The following is a 20,853-nucleotide window of genomic DNA, read 5'->3' as shown; positions in this document are numbered from 1 at the left end:
TATATTGAGTCTTAACAGAATGTTTAACTGATAAAAGTGGGGGGAATAGGCAGGGAGTTGCTTCAGCTCGGTTGGGCTGAACTGCCTCTCCCACACCCTTACTCTCCACCCCCACATGGACAGGGGCTGCTCCAGTCAGGCTCAAGCAAACCCTGTCCCACATCAGTCGGGGAGCTGCTCCAGCCCCTTCCGGTTAACTGGAACCATTAAGCTTCACCCATTAAGGGTGAGGCGTTACCAGTTACCCATTCACATCCCTGCTGTGGGTCTCTGGATGGGACTACACCATTTTGTTTATCCCTTGGCTTTTTGTCTCCTACTTTGTCTCTTCCTCTCCTTTAATCAGTAACCGGTTAAATACTAGAGGGCATGAGAAGGCATTTGGTGGTGGTTTGCTGCCCCAATGGGTTATGCGATAGAAAGTTAACCGGCTTCTGTGTACTAGATGTGCATACCACCTGAGTGAAATAAACATCTGTACCCACATACAATTATAGAACCATAGGGTTATAAGGATACACGTGTGTTATCCAGTGTAACCTGCTGCCAAAATGCAGGATTTGGTGGGACATATTGAAGATCAATAACAACAGTACACTTAATTCATATATATCACAACAGTTGCTTATTTTAGGATGACAATATTTATACTTGTGTAAATATTGAACATTTTAAACTTTACATATAGCAGAGTAATGAAAATAGTGTGCTTCAGTTATGTTAAAACTACAGCAAAAATTAAAATATTTTAATCTGCTGCCTGAATAAGATTAACATTATTTTTCTTTTTACATATATATAGGAATGTGGAAACTATCCAGGCTTCCTTACCATATTACGGGCAACGGGATTTGATGGTGGGAACAAAGCGGATCAGTTAGATTATGAGAACTTTAGACATGTGGTACATAAGTGGCACTATAAATTAACTAAGGTAATAAAAGATGTTAAATTGCTATGATATGATATTTTTCAAGTTTTAATGAGAACTACTTTTGATTGCATTTTATATCTTGTATTCTAGGCTTCTGTACACTGCCTTGAAACAGGCGAATATACACATATCAGAAATATCCTGATTGTGCTGACCAAAATCCTTCCATGGTATCCAAAAGTTCTGAACCTGGGTCAGGCCTTGGAAAGAAGAGTCCATAAAATATGCCAGGAAGAGAAAGAGAAGAGACCTGATCTATATGCATTAGCCATGGGGTAACAACAACTTACTTTAAAAAGAGATTTAAATAGATGATTAAAGGATTCCAGAGACTTGGAACTCTTCCAATCTCATGCATTTGGCTTTTGCTGTATGTTGGAAAATCTTACCATCCTATGTCTTGTGTCTGGTGAGAGTTGAGACTCCTGGTTTGTACTAAATAGTGATGGTGATTAAGTGTGCTAAGTTCTTCATAGGACAAAAGAAAGTAACAATCTATGCCCTAAAGAGCCTATAATATAATTTTTAACAGGACCAGTGATGGTAACAAGTAGCTGGAAGGAGGGTAAGACAAGGAAAGACAGGGCTTATAGCTTTACAATTACAGAGTTGCTCTGTCTAGGCTTGTGCAATTCTAGAAGATTAAATTAAACAATACTTTTTGCTGTTTAATTATGGTTGTTATATTTAATGTAAAATTACCCATGTTTGTTTTGTTTGGGAAAGTGTTTTATTTCATTGCAGTAGTTGATTTAGCAAAGCTTCAAAACTATTAGTGTAAAACAAAATCACTGGTTTATTTCTTTGAACGTTTTTAGGTGGCAGAGATTTGGAGGATCAGGTTCTTTTAAAGAACTGATTGTAGTAATAGAAGGAGGAAGAAAATACTGCAGATCATTTTTGAAGAAGTGCTAAATCACAAAGTACTAAATTAATCTTTTTAAACAGTAACCCATGTTTATATTTTGCTTTATGTTTGTGCATATTTAACACACTGTGCGACTTTCAGCTATTCTGGGCAATTGAAAAGTAGAAAGCCTTACATGGTACCAGAAAATGAATTCCATCACAAAGACCCCCCAGCCAGGAATGCTGTAGCTGCAACAGTGCAAAATGGGCCAGGTGGTGGTGGGCTGCCTGCATCACTGACAATAAATGCAGCTAAACTGGAAGAAAGCACTGCTGAGGAGACTGGTAAGCCATCCATTTAAAAAAATAATTCTTTTAATGCTATGATTCTGACCGTTTTTAAAATTGAATTTTAGGATTCTGTGGTTTAATCTTCTTCAGATTGTAAAATGAATCGGGTCCATTACATGTTTTTTTAAAACATTGTTTATTGCTTATGTTATTAAGCCTTCGTGGTTGTCAAACCCACCTCAGTCAATTTAGCTGTCAATAAGTTGAACCTAATTTCACATTAATTTTGAAGTATTATGTTTAAGTGGTCACTGTAGCATTGAGGCAAAGTAGTAACTTGGTAGATTAAGGTTAGCATCTTTTTCAACAGACAAACTAAAGGAGAAATCTCAGGGTGCTGTGAAAGTTATTAATAAAGCTGCCAGTGCAACACCAAAGGTGACGACAAGCAATGGAAACAGTGCTTCTAACAGGTGAGAAATCTGTTCTTCAGTTCTTCATTGTCTGATTGCAGAATTGTGAAATTAAATTTGAAAGTGACCTATGTATTCTGAAGGGTCTTTTAGCAAGAGGTGAAAATGATCCTCACTTTATGCAGTAGAATTCTGCAAATTACATCCTTTTGATCCATTAGATAAAGGAATTGCAAGTTAAGACTGATAAATGAAATGCTTTTCTCCCAATGAGATTATACTAATAATTTCATCATTATAGTTCCAGAAAGTTAAATGATTAAAGTCTACATGCGGCAGTGAAACGGGATTCCGATGTAAAGCCCCTAAATCAAATTAGCTGGTAATCGTCATTGCAGGAGGAATACCAGCTAATTCAAGTTAGGGCTTTAAATCGGAATCCCATTTCACTGCCGCGTGTAGACGCGGGCAGTTACTTAGGGCTAGTCAATTTCTAAAATGGCGACTAGCTGGGAACATGCAAATCAAGCACGGGATATTTAAATCCCGGGCTTGATTTGCAATTTCGGTCGCCCTCATTAGCCTCCCTAGATCGATCTAGGGGGCTAGTGTAGACATATCCTAAGTGGGTATATATCTCACAGACAAGTGCTCTGATTGGTAACTTGTAATTGGCGGTGTTACTACCGTGGAATAAAAAACCCATGGTATAGTCATGACTGCTCTGTGGTGTTCAGAATTACTGTGTAGACATTTGGGCTCAGGCTGGAAGCCAGTCTCTGGAACTATCCCCGCATTCATGGTCACAAAGAGCCAGCTTCCAGCTTGGACCTAGATTTTACACAGCAGTTTTATAGTCTTGCAGTGTGAGCCCCATAAACCCATGTCAGCTGACCTGGGCCAGCAGCAGATATTTACTTGCTGCCTGGACGTATTTTCAGTCAATGTTTATACAGCTGCTGGGCTAGAATAAGGTTGAGTCAAAAGCATTGTTTTGTAATTTCTGTAGTATGCCTCAGACCCTGCTAATTATATAATAGTATTGTTTCCTATATCCTCCTATTTTAGCTAGAAAGTAGGTACTCATTTGTTGCTATGAAGATGAATGGTAGCACATTGAAAGACAGGAATTTGTCATTTATTTAGTATTTTGAAAAGGAGTTTTGTGTTGAACTTGAAAAGTAAAAACTAATTTGAATTTGATTATGAAAACTGAAGTTAGTTTGAATATTGAGCGCACTCTGAACTTTTTTATGCAGCAAAATTATTAAAGAAAAAGATGAGAAAGAAAAAAGTGGGAAGGAAAAAGATAAAGAAAAAAAAGAAAAGACTCCAGCTGCCATTCCAGAGGCCAAGGCACTTGGGAAGGATGGAAAAGATAAACCAAAGGAAGAACGGGCAAACAAAGATGATAAAACAAGAGAGACGAAGGAAAAAACACCAAAATCTGACAAAGAGAAAGAAAAAGTCAAGAAAGAAGAAAAAACATCAAAAGATGAAAAATCCAAGACCGTTGTTACCAACGCTGAGATAAAGTCAGCTGCAGAAAAGGAGAGAGAAAAGGAGCCATCCAGAGAAAGAGATGTAGCGAAGGATATGAAATCCAAGGAAAATATTAAAGGAGGAGAAAAGTTGCCAGTAGCTGGGTCCTTGAAGTCACCTGTTCCCCGATCAGAAACATCAGAGTCTGAAAGGGGTAAATTAAATCTTTTTTATTTTTTTGCGGGTCTTTTTGAATCCACATTTTAAATAATATACAAAAACATTGAAAGTTGCTTAATACCTAAAAGTTGTTGGGGCCATGCAGAATGAGAGTAACTAGATGCTAATTAGCATTTAATTATAAAAGACCCTTTGCTTTTTACTACAGGCAGTCCCCGGGTTACGTGCAAGATAGGGACTGTAGGTTTGTTCTTAAGTTGAATCTGTATGTAAGTCGGAACTGGCGTCCAGATTCAGACACTGCTGAAACTGACCGCCAGTTCTGACTTACATACAGAATCAACTTAAGAACCCCAGGCGTCCCCAAGTCAGCTGATGCTGAAACTGATCAGCAGCTGATTCCAGGAAGCCCGGGGCAGAGCAACTCTGCCTGGGGCTTCCTGTAGTCAGCGCTGGTCAGTTTCAGCAGAAGCTGACTTGGGGACGCCTGGGGCAGAGCAGCTGGAGTGCTGCTGGGTTGCTCCAGTAGCGCCGCTCCTCGGTGCTACTGGACCAACCCAGCAGCACCCCATCTGCTCTGCCCCAGGCGTCCTGATTCAGCCGCTGCTGAAACTGACCAGCAGCGGCTGAATCAGGACCTGGGGCAGAGCAGCTGGGGTGCTGCCGGGTTGGTCCAGTAGTGCCCAGAGCGGGCGCTGCAGGACCAATCGGCAGCGCCCCAGCTGCTCTGCCCCAGAGTCCAAAACAAAAGCCTGGTCTGCTGGGGGGGGGGGGAGCACACTAGTTGCGCCCCTGCCCCCCAGCAGACCAGGGACACGGGGAGCAGAGCCGCAGCGGCAGCGGGGTGCCGCGCCTCTGAGGCTTTGCTCTGGCAAAGCCTCAGAGGCGAGGGACCCCGCCGCGGCTGCGGCTTCAGTCCCGGTGCCTGTGGTCTGCTGGGGACGGTCCCCAGCAGACCACAGGCTCCCGGACTGAAGCCGCAGCCGCGGGGGGTCCCGCGCCTCTGAGGCTTTGCCAGAGCAAAGCCTCAGAGGCGTGGGGAACCGCCGCTGCTGCCGCTTCACTCTGGGTGCCTGTGGTCTGCTGGGGACCGTCCCCAGCAGACCACAGGCACCCAGAGTGAAGCGGCAGCAGCGGCGGTTCCCCGCGCCTGTACTTGGTGTCAGGCAGTTAAAGTTTTGACACTTTTGCCATTAGTAACCAAACTGTGTGCGAGTTGTTTTCTGCTCCCAGTGTAGTCTGTTGCAAAACTCACACCAATTTCATTGAGAGCAGAGCATTAGAGAGTCCCTTGCCTTCAAGAATTTTATGTATGGTTCATAAGAATATGTCTTGTAACTAATCCTTGAGAAGATTCTAAATTGTTACCATCATCATCAATCATATTCCATAGCAAAAACAATCTGAATTCGGCAAACATTTTTGTATTAAGCATGAATTACAGAGGTGAGCAATAAGTGGCTTGTGGGCTTGACATAGTTCACACCTGTTGGGCCTTTGGATGCTTTATTTATCTGGGCAATCACAAGAACAGCCACTTGCAGCTTCTGTTGGTTTGCAGCACAATTTGCTCCTGCCAGTGGGAGCTGCGGGAAGCAGTGTCCTGGTCTGTGCTGCTTCTCACAGTTCCCAGCTGAAAGTCACCATACGTGCAGAAGTGCAGGTAAATAAAGTGGCTGGTGGCTCACCAGTTAAGTTGTCATCTTTGGGTTTTGGTCCTACGAGCCTGTTTAGATGAATGAGATACATCACATATCAGAACAATCATTTCCAGGTTATTTGCAGATGTAGAAAATGAGTCGGCATCAGTTTCCACTTGTATTGCATTTTTAAGGTTTTCATTATAAAATTCAGGGTTAAACACAGATTCTTTTAAATGAACGTTCAAAGTGTAAAGTACAGTTTTGCTGTAAAACTGGGAATTGGGCAGATGAGAAATTGTGGAATCCACTGGGTCAGGCATGTTATTTTCTCCAGTTAATTAAACATATTGATTATCATCCAACAGTAGCATTTAATTTTAACTTTTAAACACCTTTGGTACTTTGCAAAGTCACTAGGTGGCTGTGCCCCCTGTTCGCAGTGATCTCCAATCCCCCTTGTCTTTGGGGGTAGGCAGGCCTGTCTCTCCCACTGCCCACTGGGCAGGGAAGGGCCGGGGTTGCACCAGCCCTAGACTCCCATCCCTCCCAAGCTGTGGAAGGGCTCTCCCTGCTGGGGAAAGGCCAGCACCTAGGCTGGGAGTGGGTGGGGCTTGTTCCTGTGACACAGAGTGACGTAATGACATCACTGTGTCATCCCACGGGAAAAGGATTTTTTTATATCTAGAGAGAGAGAGATAATCAGATCTGATCCCCTCTTGCTAACATTTTAGTGCTTACTGCTTCTTTTTTATTATTTTTTTTAGAACAAAAACGTCGAAAAGTTGATACCCATTCTTCTCCATCACATTCCTCAACAGTAAAGGTTAGTATAGCCTGAGGAAGGCAGCGCCCATGTTAGGCTCACAAGTTTGGAATGCCAGTGTCCGACTTCCTTCAAGTTTTGTGCCAAGTATATACTGGAACCACTGGAGGTTTTATCTTGCATTAGAAAATGCATTCATTTTCTTTATTGGTGGACTCTTTTTTTTTCTATTAAGTATTTTTAATTAGAAAAAAATAAAGCTTCAAGGACCTAGCACAAATTTTGTAAATAGTGTTTGAAAAATGCAAGAAAATTTTTACACAGAAGTGCCTCATTGTTTTAAGCAGTCCTTTTTTTTGGAATGCCATGGTAGCTACAAGCAAATGAGTCTTTGCAGCAGAATGGAGCATATTTTTCTGCACTAATATTGAAGAATATATAGCACTGAAGATTTTCTGGATGTTACGGGATATACGGATACCTCTGAATTCATCAGGCTTCTTGATGAGCATCATACCGATGTGTGCCTTCCAAGGAGGAGTCTTGAAAGGAGTTCCATTTTAAAGTCTCCTTGGTGATCAGTTCTCCTGTAGTTGTGTATATTCAGTGAGCATGCAGCTTCTGTTGCACCTTCCCTTCGAGGTTTGTTTATATTCCAATGGGTTCCCACCATGTTGAGCCCTCCGTTTCGTAAAACCAGATGTGGCAACCAAGCCTACCACCCAGCAAAGAGAAACCCCAAGCATTCAAGCGCAGCACAATACCGTGGGTGTAGCCTACTTGAAGACTCAGGGTAGCCATTCCTTGCTCCATATTTAATTTTATTTCTAAGCCATCTAAGTTCATGGAATCTTTGAATTTGCAGTACGTTGAACCTTTAAAACTGTAAGTTACTAATACTTCATCAAGAGCACTGTGATGGATTATGTGGGGTGTTTAAAACTTCACCATCTTACCAACTTAAAAATCCAATGTATTATTTTATTCAAAGATATATTTTTATATGAGTTACTTAAATAATAATTAATTTTGCAGAAATAAGAGTAAAAAAGTACATATCAGTGTTGAGGAACCAGGTGATAGTGATAAAGACTTAATTATAAACATCAAGTATATTTTTCCTCTGTTTTTTGCAAAATGAAACCTAGTTTTTCTATGGGACTTCTACCACATTTAACTATAAGTGGAGAAGATGCTTTAATATATATTTAAATATTATTTAATATGGGACTTACTCATTTTAAAGATCTTTTTCTTTAAATATTGCAGAATCTTTGTGGGTAAAGGGGTGATTTTTTCATATTTGATAAATTGAATATGAATAATTTTTTGTAATTAATAGAATTATATTGTTGGTATAGTTTAGTTTAGAAAAGAGATGTAAATTTTGTTTTCTATCTTTAGTTTTTTTCAATATAAAATATTAACATCAGACTGATTCTGGAAGGAGTAGCTGTTTTTTGTTTGAAGGTTACGGCCTGCCTCCCAAAGTTCCTCTGGTTTCTGAAAGTTATTCCAGTTTACGTGTCATCTCCATTCATTTTCTACAGGAGAGCCTCAGCGAACTCAAGGACTCCTCAGCAAAGGTTTGAATCTTTTAGTTGTCACCAAGATTAAATTTGTATTTTATTGTGTACATTTGTTTTACAATAAAGGCTTATGCCTTTAGAATTTGATCTATAGAATAAACTACAGTTGGCACAGTGTGTAGGCATTGGTTTCTTATGTTGCAATACCTCATAAACTGGTCATTTAATTTTCCACCTCTCTTTGATCCCCCAGACATATTTTTTCATAATTTCTAACTATTTTTGCAACTTTACTTTGCATGAAGAAGAAAACAAAGTGTGGTAGTATTCGTGCCTTCAGCCCCACTCATTTATGTCTTGTTAATCTACGTGGCTTTTCTAAGTGTTTACAGTGTGAACTGTACAGTATACATGGGTGCATTTAGAAAAGGAGGCAGGAACATCAGCTCCTTAGTGTCCCAGATTCTCATAATTTTACTGTTTACACTGTTGTCACTGCTGTGAAACATATGTCATGTTAAATAATTGGGGTTGTTAACTTCTGAAAGCATTGCCTTTTTGATTTCAGAAATCCAAGGCATTTCTCTCCCTTTCTCTCCCATATGTTAACAGTCCCATATGTGAAAAAGAGGATGGAGGAGGGAAGCTGAGAGATATTAGCCAAGACAGTTTTTTTCTTTAACTGATTTCAGAAGTAGAATGAAACAGTTTTTATGTACCAGTGCATTCATATATATGATTAAGACAAACAGTTGAATTAAACATGTTAAGTAAACAATACAAGCAATTTGCAGATTAATGCAAAATAAACAGCTCATTTTTAGTGTTGGCTGCTGAAATCCTTATATATTGGGCTATAACATGTTTATATGTTTATTTATTTTATATTGTTGTAGCACTTAGGGATGCAACAGAATAACCGTTAGCCTGGGCTTATCGGTTACTATGAACAGTGACATGCCCAGGGAGCTGGCTGCTGCCTCTATATCAGAGGCAGCAATGCAGGATGGCAGCTGGTTCCCTGGGAGTGGGGTTAGGAGCCAGTGTGTGGCTTTTAAGTTGGCTGCTGGTGCTCACTGGCTCCTGGGAAACTGGCTGCCGCCCTGCGCTGCAAGTGTGTGCAACCGTGTAGTTGATGAAATTTTCAACAGTTTCAGTTACCCACATTTTCACAGCTAGCATTTAGGAGCCCCAGTTATGAACCAGGATCTCACTGAGCTAGGAACTGTACTGGCATTACTGTTCATGAAGTGCTTTCCTTCTGAGCTCTACTTTCCACCTCTCTTCTTCTTTCCAGTTGTTCTTCCTTTCTATAACTGAATGAACCATTATGCATTCTGCTGGTAAAATCACAACCCTCATAAAATAACACTAGAGTATGGACTCTGTCTATAGAGTAAGGAAGTCGAATCCTTTTCTTTGCTGATACATGTCCCTAAAAGTAAAGTTGCTAATTTCAAAGACTGAAACTGTTAGCTGTCATTGACAGTTAATGAGAATTGGGTGCCTAAATCCCTTTGGTGCTTTTGAAAGCCTCATCTTAAATAACCAGCAATTAATCAAGGCTTGCAGTATTCTTTTTAATATATTGTTGAGTAGAATGAATAGTTACAAGAAAATCTTAACTGACAGCTAATATGAGGGAATGGGGCAAGTAGGAAGAGTCTGGAATAGAAGATCTGGAATTGAGCACACTCCATATTCTCGTGCTGACCCGTGGTAGTCATGATAACTCCCAACAGATTGCCTGCTATGGCATTTTGTTGGAGCAGGAAGTGTGCATTGGGGAAAGGGAGCTTAGCATTCTTCACTTCATGGATATCAACAACCAGGGAGTGAAACATGTTTAAAAATTATACTTACTCATATCTGGAAATCAAGCAATGAAATTAAATTTGTTGGGGTGTTTTTTTTTTACTCTTTCCATAATGGTGCTTGTTTTTTCTTTCCCCGGTCCTCTCCAAAAACTGATTAAAATATTAAAAACAATTATGTCTGTAACCAATACTCTGAACAAAGAATATTGAATTTGCTTAATAGAATTAATTAATATGAATAGAATGGAATTATGTGCTAGAAAATTTGCAAAATAAACTAGAAGAATTCTTCTCTCCTCTAGCCTGCAATTTGAGGATTTGTGGCCTAGTTGAATTTCCTTCATGCTCATACTTATTGGATTGTTTACAGTATTGCAGCTGGAGAACCCATTCAGTGTTCTGAGTATCTTCTAAAAATTTTATGATTTAAATACTTAGTGGTTCAAAATTACTGTTTAACAAAAAATTATAACATGTTTAAGAAACAGATCTGATTAAGTCATCCTTTTATCATTTTGTAAATTCTTCTGATTCAGCTATCTGCTGGAAATCTTTTAGGATGCTAACATCAAAAAGATGTCTGTCTCAAGCCAATTTTGACAGTGATCCATAATTAAGCAAGTGAAGTTACTTCTATATTACCTCTATGGTACTAAAAGTCAGAATTTCCACATGCTAATTGTACTGTAGCAAGTCCAAGAATCTGCATTGACAGAATCAACAATATTGCTACCTAGTATGCTTTGGTTATATTAAGCGTTATGAGTAAACAACTTAATGTTCATTTAAGCTAACATTTACCTTAAAGTGTATCTTCTGTTCAAGGTAATACTGATTCTTTATTAAAATTAATCTTTAATTTTCAGCTTTGTGTAAGACACTTTTTAAAAAGTGCTTTTAAACATTATGGTACTTTCTCCTCTGCAGATGGACTTTAAAAGTGACTTGAATTTTTTACTTGTCTAGAAAGTAATAAGGTTTAGTTTTTATTCTTTTAGAGATCTACCTCTGGTCCAGTAATAGGATTTTTTTCATTTCCACATTTAGGAAATCACATTAATCATTAGTAATATTGCCTTAATTTAACAGCACTACATTAACCACACTACTCCTGCACTGTCCAAGAGTAAGGAGAGAGAAGTGGAAAAGAAAGATTTGGACAAGTCCAGGGAAAGGTCCAGAGAAAGAGAGAAGAAAGATGAAAAGGATAGAAAAGATCGAAAAAGGGTTTGTGATATTTATATGAAATAGCTTAGAAAGTTGGTGCATGCTTGACTCTTTCTTTAACTCTAAGCCACAGTAATTGTAATTGATGTGATTGCCTTTATAGACGGAAGTGACCTGCTGCATTTGCCCTATTAATTCTTAAAAAGTCAATATTTGGCATTAATAGATTCTAAACCTCATTTAAATCTTCCATGTCAAGAGAGTTATGTCCAGAATCTTTAAACAAGCTTTAATCATGCATCTGCCTTGAAATACTGGAAAGATATGGTATTTGTACAGTATCCTAATTAGCATGCTGTTTTAAAAATCCGCATCTGTTAAATCTGCTAACAGTGCACAATTGTTTTTGGCTTTAGGATCATTCAAATAGTGATCGGGAGGTGCCACAGGATTCAACCAAAAGGCGTAAAGAGGAAAATGGAACAAGTATGTGTTTTATTTAATTTTTCTGTGCTGGAAGTGTCTAGTCATTATAATGAATTGTATTATGGGGTGTGTTTTTTTTCAGCTGGTTCCTCAAAACACAGTAAAAGTGAAAGTCCATCGGATTCTCCTCGTTCAAATGAGAAGGAAAAGGAGAAGAACAAATCAAAATCTTCAGGCAAAGAAAAAGGTGATTCAATCAAAACTGAAAAGATGGAGAAAAGTTCTTCTGGTAGCAAAAAGGTAAACACATTTTTTCATTTGTCTATACCTTTTCATTGAAACGTTTTCTGCCAGGTAATATTTTGGAGTTATTTTTCAGTTTTTGAATGCTCTGGTGTGTAGCCTAGATTATAGACAGGCACTGCAAATGACAGAAGGAAAATACAGCTGGAATTTTTGGCCAGGTAGCTGCAACTTTACTCAACACACTCTGTCAACATTGAATGGATAACTTATGTTAGCAGCAAAAATGGAGGAAAGCTTTTGTGCCAGATAATACTTACTTTTGAATGTTATAATGTGAGTTTATGGCTTAGATGGCGGGAAGGGGAAAATATTTAAAATTAGCGTTTTCTACACTTTGTTGGTTTTAGGAATTAAGGTTCCCTTTCAGTCCAAAAATTACTTTCAGAAAAAAATTCTGAAATCTGGCCTTACATAAATAGTGATTTTTGCTATAGTTAGCATATATTTGACCAATAAATCTATATGAGAAAACTCGTTTGACCTTTGGAAAGTGAATGTGTTAAACTATATTTAGTCATTAAAGTATGAAAGAGATGTAATCTATTTAACTGCAAATCTCAGTCCAGCCATATCTAAGAAGACGACAGACCACTCCTTTAATATTGGACTATCCTTCTTTTGAAGACATTTGTTCTTAACTGCTATAACTTTTAAAAATTATAGTGAACACTGTAGATCTGTCTTTAGCTAAGGATATGGAGTTTACTTGACATTTTTGGGAAAAATGTTCACAATCATTTAACATATGGTTAAATTGATAATTGGAAGAGGGAATTACAGGTTGGACCTCCCATGTTCTGGCATCTTCAGGACCTGACTGGTCCTGAATGCAGGATTTTGCTGGACCAGAGGAGGTCATTTCTGGCCCCTCTGCCACTGGCCTCCCAGTCGGCTTTTCCCCCTCCTCCGCCACCTGCCCTGCCAGCCCCAGCCCTGCCACAGCAAACTGCGGCCTCGCTGCTGCCTCAACCGGGGCTCCTGGTCTCATTGGCCCTGCTGCACAAGCCCGCGATCACACCACCAGCGCTCCTGGCCTCTTCGTGGTACACCATTGCTCCACCAGAGCCTGCTGGAATTTCAGCTGCCTTGCCAACCAGATGGACGCCTGCAGCAGGGCTTCCAGCCGCTGGCCCTCCACCGACTCTGTCTGCTGGACCACAGATGGTGCAGGGGCAGAGTCTCAGTTTAGAGAGGTTCAACCTGTATAATTACACAAGTATTATAGTATTCAGAATGAAAGTGGCGAGGGCCTTTGGTTTTCACTCAAACTTTATTTTATTTTATTTTCCATGTACAAATTTTGCACAGGAGTCTAGACATGATAAAGAAAAAACAGAAAAAAAGGAAAAACGGGACAGTACTGGAGGGAAAGAAGAAAAGAAACAATATCCTTTAAACTTTTGATCACTGTGATTTTAAATAAAATAAACAGTGAAGTAAGAACTCAGTGTTCTTTAAAAAGCATTTTTCTTTAATACTTAATTTACTCATAAATCTTCAGACAAACACAGATAATGAAGACTGTCCAATCAAGGTAAGAATTATTTTCATGTTTTTCCTTTACCAAGGTATTGAAGATTGTACTTTATGAGTACAATTGTACTTTATGGGTATAATTCTCATCTCCACAGAGACCCCTCTAAGGTAGATTAAAGGGCCACAGAGGCATAAAAGAGGATCAAAGAGCTCCACTTTTGTTGATGGGGAAATTTTCCCCAGCACAGAAAATAAGGAGGACAGTCCCAGGCTGCTGTGAGAGGTCTCTTGGAAGCCCTGACAATAGGCGTAGGCTGGGGGGCAAGAGAGAAGTGGCTGAGAGGGACTGTGGCACACACGGATGTGGAGATTCATAGGTAGATGGGAACAGGGATGCTTTAATGAAGATAGCTTTTGATAATCCACTTGCTACTTGATAATCTCTTGCTAAGACGTTATTTTTGAAATGTAAAGCAGCACATAGAATAAATTTGTCTGGAAGCCTGAGATTGCATACTCCGCTTTTTCTTCATATTAAAACAGTTCATTGTGCCTATGTAGTCTTTGGTCTCTCTGTATAAGGATAATAAGTGTGAAAGCTTTACTTATAATTCCTGTGAGACAAGTCTGAACAAGATGAACTTCAAATTCAATATATTCATGATGTCTAAATTCCAACTTGAATGCATAAGTGAATCAAGAGAGATGTGTTAAAAACATTTGAAAAGTGTTAATGAAGTTTTCTAAAATCCTTTTCCGGGGCTATTTAGACATTTACACACATTCAGATTCATTAAAATATTGATAAATAACTTACTTATACCAAGAAATGCTGATAAATTCAGATTTGAAAGATAAAAATTAGTTTTTAGAAAGCAGTTTTGTGTTCAGGTATTTTAGGAATCTCATTTTGTAAAAAATATGGAAGCAGTTACACTTCTAGATTTCAAGATAAATTTATCCATCCACCTAGTCTTAGAAGCCACGTTAGTGCCAACTCCTTGAAGAGGACACTGGACAATTTTACATTCTGCAAAATGTGTAATTACAGCTAGTAAATACTAGAGCCGACTGACTAAACCAGTGATCCCCAATGCGGTGCCCGTGGGTGCCATAGCACCTGCCGGGGCATTTATGTGCGCCCGCCTAGTGACCAGGGCCGGCCCGAGTCATTCCTGCACCCCAGGCACCCAGCACTTGCATGGCCCTGGGCAGCCCCAAAAGGTTGGGGACCACTGTACTAAACTGTAGTAAATAATTTATTCAAAGAATGTAACCTCTCTGTTTACCAGTTGCCTGTGAGTAGTTTATAATTTTCTTTTCCATTCACCTTACTTGATCAGTTTTTTTCTGTGGAAATTTATTGGTCTGCATGTAAACTGATTTCTGTATATTTGAGAAATATATAGCCTCTCCCATATGAAGAGAGGCTAAAGCGAGTGGGACTCTTCAGTTTAGAAAAAAGGAGACTAAGGGGGCTTATGATAGAGGTATATAAAATCATGAGTGGTGTGGAGAGATTGAATAAAGAAAAGTTATTTATTAGTTCCCGTAATAGAAGAACTAGAGGACACCAAATCAAATTAATGGGTAGCAGGTTTAAAACTAATAAAAGAAAGTTCTTCTTCACACAGCACGTAGTCAACTTGTGGAACTCCTTGCCAGAGGAGGCTCTGAAGGCTAGGACTATAACAGAGTTTAAAGAGAAGCTAGATAATTTAATGGAGGTTAGGTTAATAAAAGGCTATTAGCCAGGGGATAGAAACCATGTCCCTGGCCTCTGTTTGTCAGAGGCTGTAGATGGATGGCACGAGACAAATTGCTTGTTCATTGTCTTCAGTCCACCTCCTGTGGGGCACCTGGTGCTGGCCACTGTCAGTAGACAGGCTACTGGGCTAGATGGACCTTTGGTCTGACCCAGTATGGCTATTCTTATGTTCTTATGTTATATTTGCAGAAAGCAAACATAAGGAAAAATGCAGCTGAAGTGTACTCAAATTTTTATTCAACTAAACATTTATTGAAGAGTTTGAGTTATTTGCCCAGCTATAGTAAACATGGTTCTGAAATTTCATAAAATTTCATACAATGATCTCACATGAGTGAGGTCTTGAGTCTCTCTCCCTTAGCTTATTTCAGCATTGGGGTTGAACCACTTTAACTTGACCCTTGCCCAGTTTCCCAAGCTTCAGGAACTCCCTTTTCTGCTGAGAGGAGATCCCAGTTTTGGATGGGCACTCTTGGTGTATCTGGTGCCTGGGGTGGGGGGATATGAAGCACACTCCAGAAAGTAAAGAAACTGATGACTCAATCTTCTGTTAATGGAGAAGTCTCTGCACCCAGTATCTGATCCAGGTCTGCAGACTTCCTCTGGACAGTTTTCCCCAGTAACTTCACCCATCTCACAGTGGAAGTCTCACTTTTTCAAAAAGGCAGTGAAAAAAAAGGTTTCAACTTCTCTCAAGAAGCTGCTAAAAAAGAATCACTCGTTGGCCCATTCCTCATCCTCGCACTGCAGTCAGTATGATTGAGAACGTAGAGGCACTGGGTTACTCTTATTGCCACACGTACCACGAAAACCAGTGACCCTAAGTGGATAGGTTCGGATGTGAGGTGCAAGCAGTGACAGAGCCATTTCAAGATGCACCACCACTGATATGTTCTATGCAAATTGCCACCACTCCTATCCCAACAACGTTGAGTGCTCCGAGGCCATCACCGACAACTATGACTACATCATCACTGTTGGTACTGATCTATCTCAATACTGAAACCATCGGCACCACACATCTTCCTACATCAGGCTGACCTTTTTGTCTCATTGACCCCTCAATCACCTTTTTCTGGCACTGATATTTCTCTGGCATGCCCGGCACTATCTCAATTTATTCCACCACTGGCCCCTCCATTCTCTAGTGAAGAAAATAATGAGAAGCAAGGTCCCGTCTCATCTCAGCATTCTTCTCCCATTTGATCATCTGCAGCACTGGGTCCACCTGTACACCCTTCCCCATTCATTGGCATATAGGAGACAGTACCATTCAGTAGATTCTGAGCCCATACAAGCAGAGGTTATCTCCCTCACCATCCTCAATCGCTTCACCTTCACAGCCCCTGAGAAGAGCATTTGAAGAACAGGAGGAAACTGAGGAGCAGGATTCAACACCAACATCTAACATTTTTTTCCCTTGTCCCTGGACAAGGCCATAACACCACTACCACCCACTGCAGTGGAAGATTTTGAATGTTTTTGAGAACTCTATAAAAATTGCTGATATCCTAGAGATTCCTCTAGAGATGGTCCCAATGTCCTATTACAGATTACTGGGCATTCTCCATACAGCTGCCTCAACTAAAATTGCACTTCTCATAAATGACTGGCCAAAAACTTAGCAGACCCCTGCTGCAGTATAGATCACTTACAAGAGAGCCAGGTAAGTACTAATGTTCCCTCTGAAGAGCTAGACTTCTTATTTTCTTACCCCACATCAAAGTAAGTAGTATTCAGTGCCCTCAGTCATTGACACAGACAAGAACTGAAATTGACTTGATATGACAGTCAATGGAATGCCAGTTATTGTGCCCTAATGGCAAAATACGACCACAAAAATTACTCCGAAGTCACTGAATGTATTGATACCATACCGGAGGACAAGAGAGACCCATGGTTCAGGATAGTCACATTAGCAACAATAGAATAGAGAATAGACTGTTTTTCAGCCCTCAGTCTCCAAGATGCCTGTTTTCATGTAACCATACATTCCATGCAGAGGAAGTTCCTCAAGCTTTCTCTAGGCACCAAACATGTACTGCCTTCAGGGCTGGCTAAAGACCACATACTACCCAGCCTAAACAGGTGACTGGTAATGCTCTTCACTGTGCTCTTCACAGTCAGTGATGTGCTATACTGGTGAATACAACCCAATAATGTGTGTGTAGGATCCCATTTGCACAGACTACACCTGCAGTTATTCTCAACAACCAAAGCATTGATAGATTGGAGGGGGGCGTCTATAACATCACACAATAGAGGGTCTTCCATTGAGACACTGTTACACACAAATCTTTAGGAATTCTGAGCAGTTTGCCATGCGTGCTTGCACTTTTTGTCGTTGATCAGGAACGAAGCTATGCAGGTATTAACTGTCAGCATTGTCTGCACGTTTGGAGGGACATGGTCTTTCACTATGAAATGAAGTAATGAAACTATATGGAATTGGGATATCCAACTCTATCAGGTCATTATTAACCTTAGTATAGTTTCTCAACAACATAGTGATCATTAACTTGTTTAAAGTATCCACCTTGGCCGTCCTCGCACACATTTACAAAACACTGTGCATTAGATCACAGCTCAAGATCAGATGCATTGGTAGGACTTACAGTACTATTAACCATTCATGACTGAAGCCCCTTCTGTCCACCAAGGGCCACTGTTCAACAGTCACCTGAAGTGGACCATGCACAGGGATACTTATAGAATCATAGAATAATAGGACTGGAAGGGACCTCAAGAGGTCATCGAGTCCAGCCCCCGCCCTCAAGGCAGGACCAAGCTCCATCTACACCATCCCTGACAGATGTCTATCTAACCTGTTCTTAAATATCTCCAGAGAGGGAGATTCCACCACCCCTTCAAAGAAGAGAACATTATTCACCGTGTGCAGTAACTGAATTTCTTCCAGATGGTGTCCATGTAGGTGATCCTCCTTCCTCCCCTCTACTTTAGAAGCTCAATCTATGAGCTGGGGTAGAGAAGGAACTGAAAGGGAAGATTTGGTCATGCAGCACTAGATAGGTGCTGACAGCAGAGAGAGATGGGGAGAGTGCATGCATGTCCTAAACAAGAACTGCTGCTGACATTGTCTGATCAAAGGGAATGTACCAGCACTTGAAGTGGAGCAGCCGCAAGGACAACATCTCAAAGAACAGAGTGAATAACCTTCTTGTATATATGTAGGTAATAGTCATCCAGTTATTTCTTGCAGTAAATTAAGGGACGTCTGATATAACATTACCTTACTCTCCTTCATTTGCATAGATAAAAGTGCTTTTACAACAGAACAAAATTGTGGCAGTTAATTCCCTTTCTACTGCTTGCCTACCTTCTTCTAATACATTCTTCCAAATTAATATAAAGTGTATATTACTTTATATTAATTCCTTTGTGTCTCATTTAGATTAGACATATTCATCATCTTGGGATAGTGTACTTTTATAACACTTTGTTGAATTTTACTTTTACCAGTACTAGTTTTTGTTGAATTTGTATCTGTTATGCAGAGTTTCATTATTTGTATTTATAATCTCGGTGCCTGATTGTGTAATTTCTCATTACAAAGTAGGAAATTGAAATAATTATCTGTAAAAACCAAAAGATAATCAAAGAGGTCAATTAAAATAGTACTTCTCCACCCTCTTCCTCTGGACTATGAATGAAAATAAATTCTAACGAGTTATGAATCCTTTGATTCTTTAGAAATGACATCTAACTGCATTGGCATATATATTTATTGCAGGTGAGATAGAAAGTGGAAGATACCCAGCTGTGACCAGAAATGTATTTTCAAGAGTATAGATTGCACAGAAATTTGTGAATGAAGAGGACCCATCTGCATCTCCTTAAATTATTCAGTTCTTGGCTTTATTTCCCCCATGCTGAAGATTTAATTGTTGAGTTGTACATTACTGTATTTTAACTTGTTGCTTAGTTTCTCGCACATTTATTTTCAGTACCTGGCTGAAAGTGTTACCTATTCCATATTTTAGCACAATGTGCTGCAAACAGTTGCCATAGTGCAAATGAGGTTTCATGTGTACAGAGTTCCTCTTTAGGTTGTCTAAATACTGCCTGAGTTTAATAATTCTTTCAATCTGATATGCATTCTTTTAGATGTCTGAAAACCATAAATAAACAGTTATTGAACCATTTTTGAATTTACCTCATTTAAACTCAGTTTTTATTTATTACTTGGCCTGTTTTTAATATCAGTCACTAAAAACCCAGTGGAAGCACTGTTTTCATGCAATGCTTAGGAATTATTTGTATATTATGTGTACAACATTGACCTGTTTAAAAAAAAAAAAAAAAAAAAACCCCAACCCAAACCTGCACTCAATTGTCCCTTGCCACACCTTTGTTTGTCATGATGTTTTTAGATAAATTGGAAAATATTCTCTTCAAAAATGAAATAAATTAGGGTTCAATTCTATAGCTACAGAGCTTTGTATCGCTGAACTTTAGTCTGAAAAGTTTCACAATGACATTTTTAAAAAAGAGAATTTTTTTTATCTGCTGAATTCTACCAGTGTAACCTTTTTTCTAAATAAACAATAGTTTTCTCAATGGGTCGTAAATCATTGTGTGTGTGTTGTTGCTTTATTCACAAAGGTAGTGCTAACAAAATTAAGTTGTACTCAGTGTGAGCTTATCGCTTCCCTTAGCTCTCTTCCACTATGACTAACTCCTCTTACAGTTGGTCTGTCTTATAAATGAGATCATGCATCTGGAAATAACGTGAATCATCTAATATGTATCCCTGCACTAGAGCTCCATCCTGTCTGTCGATCTTGGATCGGGCACACAAATCAGCATTATGCTTTTGAATGACTTTAATTATGTTCTTTCAGTAACTCCCTTTATCAAGTAAAATAGTACTTCATTAATTTTATAGTGAATTAGGAAAACATCCTAACTTAAATTTCCTCTTTTTATATTTGGGCTTTTCTTGTCCCTAGAGGTATGGCTCTGAATGTGCCATTCTTACCTCAGGAGAATGTATGACATAAATATTTTAAGCTTTATAATCCCTATCCCTTATTTTTCACCTAATAAATGTTACCTAACACAACAATCCTAACTTTTACATATGCAATAATTTCCATTATTAGCCCTTACATGTATAAATTAATTGAGAAAATTAGTAAGTAAACTAATTCTTATCGTAAAGGAATAATAAGATGATCTTGTTAGTAATAGCAGTAATCTAGTGGCCTTTCTTTAATACTACATATTTTTAAAAACCTGGAGCTAAAGGGTATTCAAGAGCTCACTCAATTACATAATTTATTTAACAGTCTGTAGCAAAAGTGTTTTAAACGTTTACATTTTTTTAAGTGACATTTCTGGAGACGCACTGCAACTCAAGTAAAAAGATAGTTTCAGTTGCTTATTGGTTTTTAAAACTATTTTAAAATATAATTCATGCTAAAAATATTATTAATATTTACAAAACCAAACCAATGCTGATATTTAGACATAAAAAATGGCTGAATGAAAATAACTATTGATATGAGAGGAGAGAACTGAGGCAGTTCTTATTGTTCAGTGTGTGCCCCTCAGTCTTACTTGGAGACTGGTCCAAAACTCAGTGAAGTCTGTATAAACATTTCCATTTGATTTCACTGGGTTTTGAATCAGGCCCTTACTATACACTACCCAAAGTTAGCCCTAAATATGGAAATCAGTCAATGGAGGAGAAGTAATTTTTTCCAAGATGTCTTTTTTTATAGTGTACTGAGTCCTCTTTCATGCTGCACATAGTCTCTCCAGATTATTTCCCAGCTAGTTTGTTTAT

At 39.1% G+C, this 20,853-nt stretch overlaps 1 protein-coding gene across 2 annotated transcripts in view; it reads left to right on the top strand.

Annotated features, from left to right (window-relative positions):
• THOC2 (THO complex subunit 2) overlaps positions 1 to 19,633 on the top strand; it is a 119,867-nt gene extending 100,234 nt beyond the window's left edge. For both annotated transcript variants that reach the window (XM_006115394.5, XM_014569712.4), the window contains 13 exons: positions 803 to 934; positions 1,025 to 1,209; positions 1,944 to 2,128; positions 2,445 to 2,547; positions 3,747 to 4,183; positions 6,557 to 6,615; positions 8,106 to 8,141; positions 10,991 to 11,128; positions 11,485 to 11,554; positions 11,637 to 11,794; positions 13,109 to 13,185; positions 13,288 to 13,334; positions 18,796 to 19,633. In XM_006115394.5, coding sequence (XP_006115456.4) covers positions 803 to 934; positions 1,025 to 1,209; positions 1,944 to 2,128; positions 2,445 to 2,547; positions 3,747 to 4,183; positions 6,557 to 6,615; positions 8,106 to 8,141; positions 10,991 to 11,128; positions 11,485 to 11,554; positions 11,637 to 11,794; positions 13,109 to 13,185; positions 13,288 to 13,315 — 1,608 coding nt within the window. In that variant the 3' untranslated portion in view covers positions 13,316 to 13,334; positions 18,796 to 19,633. The remainder of the gene's footprint in view (positions 1 to 802; positions 935 to 1,024; positions 1,210 to 1,943; positions 2,129 to 2,444; positions 2,548 to 3,746; positions 4,184 to 6,556; positions 6,616 to 8,105; positions 8,142 to 10,990; positions 11,129 to 11,484; positions 11,555 to 11,636; positions 11,795 to 13,108; positions 13,186 to 13,287; positions 13,335 to 18,795) is intronic.
• Positions 19,634 to 20,853: the final 1,220 nt, after the last annotated feature.

Source organism: Pelodiscus sinensis, chromosome 13 (genome assembly GCF_052426305.1).
Source record: "Pelodiscus sinensis isolate ZL-2025 chromosome 13, ASM5242630v1, whole genome shotgun sequence".
Taxonomy (NCBI): domain Eukaryota; kingdom Metazoa; phylum Chordata; order Testudines; family Trionychidae; genus Pelodiscus; species Pelodiscus sinensis.
This window is presented reverse-complemented; position numbering and strand designations above follow the sequence as displayed.